This window comes from Quercus lobata, chromosome 7, assembly GCF_001633185.2.
Source record: "Quercus lobata isolate SW786 chromosome 7, ValleyOak3.0 Primary Assembly, whole genome shotgun sequence".
Taxonomy (NCBI): Eukaryota; Viridiplantae; Streptophyta; class Magnoliopsida; order Fagales; family Fagaceae; genus Quercus; species Quercus lobata.
Window position 1 is genome coordinate 18686888 of NC_044910.1, and position 7011 is coordinate 18693898.

At 35.6% G+C, this 7011-nt stretch overlaps 1 protein-coding gene across 1 annotated transcript; it reads right to left on the bottom strand.

Annotated features, from left to right (window-relative positions):
• Positions 1–18: 18 nt before the first annotated feature.
• On the bottom strand, positions 19–2409 carry LOC115951704 (protein FAR-RED IMPAIRED RESPONSE 1-like). Its single transcript, XM_031068860.1, has one exon. It carries the CDS (start codon positions 2407–2409, stop codon positions 19–21), a length of 2391 nt encoding a protein of 796 aa, XP_030924720.1.
• Between the last annotated feature and the right edge of the window lie 4602 nt (positions 2410–7011).

Below are 7011 nucleotides of genomic sequence, written 5' to 3' on the forward strand. Positions count from 1 at the left end.
AATAAGTAAATAACATAATTATAGCCTAACCTTCTCACAAGTTTCCTCAAGAATTGAAGTCTCAACTTGGTTAACTACATTCCTTTCGTTAATTACAGTCTTCATTTTCTTTTTCTTTTCCTTTTCCTTTTTTTTCTTCACAGCTTGTTCAACCTTTGACATCTTCCTTTTAAAAGATGGTCGCCCCTTTTGAGAAACAACCACTGGATCAAGAATTTTTCTAGCTTCTTTTGATGTTACATGACCATTGTCACATGAGGTAGAATCATTCTGAATATCTATAGAAATAGGCTTATTGCTACCACAAGCATTCCCCCCTTCCTTGAGCTCCCCTTTCATTTCACATATTTGTGTCATCACATTCTTATATGCATTTTCAGAATCCGCTGCCAAATTAGCAACCTCGTAAAAGGCATTACACATCTTTTCATAGCGACATGCTTCAGGTTTCAAAGACCAATTGTCATAACTTATTCGAACTTTAGTGTGCCTTCTTTTGACATTTTTATTCCATCTATCTAAGATGTACTTCTCTGGTATTCGATAAATCTTCCTATGAATAAACACCAATATTTGATGCCTGCATACTATCCCCTTGAACTCAAATAGCCTGCATTTGCATTTAACTTCACTATTATCCTCATTAAAATACACATGAAAAATTACGCTCCGCTGACTTTCTCCACGTGATATATCTTCACGTACTTCATACTCTGAAAAGTTGTCATGTTCCCTGCATGAAGACAAACTGCAACAAATACTTCCAACTATCTCATTTTGGAAATCTGTAAATTTTTTCAAAGTGTAAGCACTCTGAAATTGTTTCTCCATATCATAAATAGTTATACAAGAAATGCGTGAATTGAAAGAATTAAAATCTTCAACAGTTTCATTATGCACCTTTGCTGCCAAAGCATTCTCATATTGTTCAACAAATTGTTTTAAAGTAGTTTTCTTATTAATGTATTTATCAAAGAAAGCATTCATGCTTTCACTTCGCTGCGTTGTTGACATTCCTGCCCAAAACATATCTTTCACAAAGGCAGGCACCCAACGATGCCGCTCATCATACAACCCAAGTAACCATTCATTGCTTTCAAGTTGATATTTCTTAATGAATCTGCCCCAACTTTCTTCAAATTCTTCTTTTGTCAATGAATCATGAACAACATTTTTCATACAGAATTTTATTGATTCATAGTCTTTGAACCCTTTAAATTTTTCAGGCAACTTATTCATGATATGCCACAAGCACCATCGATGTCGTGCATTAGGGAAAACAATCTCTATCGCTTTTTTCATGGCTTTGTCTTGATCCGTAATAATTGCATTGGGAGGACATTCAGACATGCATGCAAGCCAAGATTTAAATAGCCATATAAATGAATTTGTATCTTCTCTTAAGATCAATCCACATCCTAGCAATGTTGATTGCCCATGATGGTTCACCCCAACAAATGGAGCAAATGGCATTTCATATTTGTTAACCATATATGTAGTGTCAAATGTAACTACATCACCAAACTCTTTGAATGCTGCCCTACTCCTTGCATCAGCCCAAAATACATTTTTCAACCGACCATCATCATCAAAATCCATTGCATAGAAGAATTCAGAATTGTCAGCTTGCATTTTCAAAAAGTAATGGTGCATTGCACTAGCATCTCCTTCCCTAAGATGTGAACGTCTGACTTTTTCCATGTGATTTCTACAATCATTTTCTAGAAAAGACAAATTCTCATGTCCCCCTGCTGCAACCACAAATGAATTAAAACTCTTGTTCATTCTAATACCAGCTTTGTCGTGTAATTCAAGCTTTTTTTTCACATGTGGTTCTATTATTCTATTGCATTTGTAAAATCTGGTCTTACTAGGACTCAATCCATGATTATGGTCAAGTACCATGGATCTAAGTATCCACTTTCCATTTGGGCATAGAGACAGCCTAAGTTGAGCTTTGCAATCTGTTTTTGTTTGAGGTTTCAATTGAACTGGATTGGTAGATCTAGTCCTTTTAATTCCAGGACAGTTTAATCTAATCCTTGGCTTTCCAGCATAACTACAAGCAATGGTCACATACCTCACCACCCCATCGTTCCCCTTTTTAGAAGTTCTTTTAGCCACTGCAAAACCTTTTTCTTTAGCATATCTTCTATAATATATCACAGCATCATCAATGGAGTCAAACATCATTCCCAACTTAGGGTCTTCTGCTTTGTTTTCCACACCTTTTGTTTCTACCATTTCATTCAACTCCACTATTTCATTCTCAATATTATCTTCATTCGACTCCACCTCCACCATATCATTCTCAATATCTTCATTTGAATCCCCCTCCATCATATCATTCTCAATATGATCTTCGTTTAATTTCACATGTGAGAAAACATTTGATATTTCATCTGCCATGCCTATACAATATAATTCATAACACATTATCAAAATATAAAGTCACGTAATCATAAGAAAATTAATAATTCTAAATATTATAATTTATCCTTTCAAAAATTTTGTGCTTCATAATCTCATTTCCAAATGCAATAGAAAAATGGAAAACCCAGTTATTACAGGCAATAAATTCACAACTTCAAGATTGCATTTTTTGTTGATATTTCAATTTAGATTTCATTGAAACAGAACAGAGCACAAGGAGAGTATATAAAGCAGTGGAGGACCCTAAAACAAGGAACCTCCCAGCAACAATTTAGTTGAGAACAGAACAAACAATGGACAAAGTAAACTAATATCACAACATTACATAGTAAACTAACAGAAATGCACAATAATTTTTACTGAATGAGAGCAATAATACAGGGGAAAACAAAGAATCAAAGAGTAACGAAGAAATCTAGAGAAAATACTAGGAAAAGCGGAATGAAAAATCACCTCCTTGGATGGCAGATGGTGATCAACTCTGAGATTTGGAAGAGAATTTTTTTTTTTTTTTTCCACAATAGATGGAGCTGATACGAACGATGGTTTTCGCGGGTTTGGGGAGCGGTGGGTTTTGGTTTTTCGGTGAAGAGGTTATGTTTTTCACGGCTGGGTTTTTATTTTCTGGTGTAGGATGGTGTCTTCCGGAGTGATTTTTTCATTTTCGCACCGTAGTTCCAATACTCCAGCAGCTGCAATCTGTTTTGGCGCTCAAGCTTTTTCACGGAGGGAGGGAGAAGAAGACTAAAGGAGTAATGTTTACTGTGGAATTTGTTTTGGCGCTCAGGCTTTAAGTGATTGGGTAATTCTGATGCTGTGGTATGTTGGTGGGCCCAAGGTGCTGAGGTGGCTTGCCACATGTGAAAGTTGTGCAAAAAGTTGTGAGGGAGGGTGTGGCATCAGAATTACCCCCTACAGCTACAAACACCCCAAGATTTGAATTTTAAGGAGAAAAGGGGCTTTGGGCTGCTGCAACTAAATCCAACAGGACTCTTTCGGTAAAGGCCTGTTTGATAGGTAAGCTCAAATACACATTTTCATATTTTAAATAATATTACATATATTTTCACATATTTTTTTAATCTATAAGTATTTCAAAAAACTACAAATAACATTACTCAAATTACTTTACCAAACACCTCAGGATTTTTTTTTTTTAGTTAAAATTTGATAAGATATAGCTAAGCAATTAGATTACAAATAAGGAGAAATGCGCCAGTTTGATAAGAGAGTTCAAACAACAAATTTCAGTATTTAAAGGGGTGTTTGGTACATGTATTTGAAAACATGTGTTTATTATTGAAAACTGTGAACCCAAAAAAAAACATGTTTGGTAGGGGATTTCTTTTAGGAGTGTTTGAGTTACATTTCTCATTTTAAGGTGTTTGAACATTGAATTTAGGAAACTCCTCCTACCAATTTTCGGTTTTCAAATAACATTGTTTAATGGCATTTTTGTAAACTGTAAGTCCCACCTAATTAGACCACTTGAGGGAACTTTCTCTCTCTTCAAATAAAATAATAATACTTTTATTGTACTTGTCAGCTTTTAAAAAAAAATACACACATACCAAACACACAATTATATTTTTTTACAATTTAAAATATGTTATTTGAAATATGGTACCAAACACATTTTTTGCATTATGAATACTTAAATATGTGTTTTCACAGCACTTTTTAAATCACAATTTTGACATAATTTTGAACAACAAAACTTGAAATATGCTACCAAACAGGCCCTTAGGCTCCCATTTTGATAGGATTTTTTTCCCCTAATATTTTGAATGTTACGAAGTATGAATTTTTGCTGAAAATGGATCCACCCGCTGATTTTGCGAAACAACTTTCTTCAATTGATGAAGGCATTCATTTATACAACAACGGGGAGGCAAATGTAGTTACGGACTCAAATTAGGACATTTTAGACAAGAATATAGTGATCTGTGAAATCATGAACGACATTGAGCCCTTTCTCATACTAGATGGACAACTTTCAAGAGTCTTACCTTTATTCACGGCCCATGACATGAGCAACCCTCTAACAAAAGCCCTCTACGTGATTTGCCAAATTTTGGGCCTACTCTTGTCACAAATAAATTCTCCTAGTGAGGTAAATGGTCCCAACTACCTAGGCCCACTTCAGAGAAAGATGACTTGATGGATGACCAAACTCTGGGTAAAAGTAGCTCTAATCCCCCCCTCCCCAAGATGATATCCTTTTTTTTCCAAGCATAGGGCTCTTAGCACCCTCGACAAGCTTGAAAATACTCCTCCAATGTATGGACACAACAGGAAGTCGACACCTAATTTTTGCAATGGCTTAGAAACTATGAATATAGCGTCCTCTTGAGAAAAGACCTTTTTGATCTTACTACCAGAGTATGGATTCGGAGTTTAGGTACGGCTTTGGAAAGGTGTTAGGCACTTAAAACCGCCTAACCCTAGGGTTGGCTTCCTCTTATAGTCTCATTGCGTCTTATGTCTTAACCTTATTGAAGGCATATTCAATATTGTATCTATACTTACGCACACACTAGCATACATCTAAGCATACAACATGGCATCAATCATCCCAAAAACCTAATCATTCATCTATCATGGCATCTCATATCAACCTAGTATCCATCTAACATCATGTCATCATATCATATCCAAGGCATAAGCATATAAACACTTAATCGAGGCACAAACACAAGCACAAAAAGATCCAAGTAAACATGTGATTGCATCTATTAAGGAAAACTCATCCAAACAAGCATATTCATATCTATCTTTAGACATACATCATGCGTATTCGTGTGAATGCATGATTTACCTTACTTACCTTACTGCATCTCAGCACCTATGGCATTAATGCATGAACATGTGAATGCATGTTCATGGCATCAAAATAAAGAAACAAAAGATAAACCCTAATTTAACATGTGAAAAGCAAATAAACAAATAAACAATAAAGCAAAGATTTATGTCTATGAAAAAGGGGAAAATAGAGGCATAACATGTGAAATAAACAAAGAAAACAAAGTAGAAATCCAAATTAAGGTTTCTAAGCAGCGATATGCATGCACATGCAAAGGCTTGCGTGCGTGGGCCAAGTGCATGCATGCGCATACTTTGACCTGCGCGCGCATGCAGGATGCATGAGTGCGTAGGCTTGCTTAGAAACACTAGCCCAGAAACGCAGCAAGCACAAAAAGCAGAGTAATACTTAAAACAATAAATCTAACAACCTAACATGCTTGGAAATACAAAGGCTACCTAAAACTAAGCTATGCAAACATATTAAAACATAAAACAAGCAAAGAAACAGGATTAACAACAAGAGTAAAAAACATAAAAGAGAGAAAAGAGTTTAGAACTCGATACCTCAAAACAAAAGCTCTTCAAGCTTGATTTTTTTTCGTTTCCCTCAGTCAAATCTATTCACAATCAATAAAAAGTGATTATTAATCTTAAACTCAAAGATTAAGGCCAGAAAATGCCCCAATTAAAAGAAAATTAACTTGAGGATGTTTTGTGAAAAACTCCATCTTTGATTCACTATTTCTAGTAATTTTAGTGTTTTCCCTTATGATTTCTGTATGTTTTGAAAATGTACCATATATGGCTATTTATATTGTGAAAATGGGGTTTGGAACGACTTCCAGACGATGTGGGATTTATTCCAAACCTCAGTTTTTAATGCAAAAAACTTGTTTTTCATAATTTCTGGAACCCTGCATGTGCGTGCAGGCTCAAGCCTGCGTGTGCATGCATCATGGCCGCAAGCACAAGTTGATTCCTACGTGCGTAGGCTGAGAATTTCCTTGGCTTTACTTTTCCAAAAATAGATTTATTTTCTCATTAAAAGTTATATTTTTCATTTTAACATTTCTCAAGTCAATTTAACATCTGATTGGATCCTAAACCAAATTGAGTCTTAGAATTTCAGCATCATTGAAGAACGGGAGCCCAAGTCGTAAGGGGTACAAAATTTGGTGTCTACACAATAGTAGCGACTGTTCACCAGCATCGCCAAGAACAATGAGTTGGTTTTGTTAGAACGCACATAGGATTAAAAGCCAGCGTATAGTTCAAGAACTCATTAATATAATGCTGTCACAAGATCTCTCTACCTTGTCTTTAGCCAAAATGTGGGCCGATGAAGCTAGGCTAGACAAATTGTATGATGATTTACTTTTTGATAAGAAATGGATAGTTCAATAATCAACAAGGTTGGGGGTTTGGCTTTGTTCTGGAAAAACTCTTTGGACATTGATTTACTCTTCCTTGAACCATATTGATGTTATTATCAACAAAGGAAAACAGAATCAATGGAGGTTCATGGGTATATATGACATCGCTAATATGGGCAAGAAATAATAAACTTGGGCTCTACTCTGTCAGCTGCATCATCAACACTCTCTTCCCTAGATTTGTGTTGGTGCTTTTAACGAAATCCTTTTGTCTCATTAGAAGGTTGGTTTAGCCCGTTTACCATAATCTTTGATGCGAGCCATTTGAGATGTCCTAGATGAATGTGGTTTTATAGATCTAGGGGGATAAGTTTACATGGAGAGAAAAGCAACCTGGAGG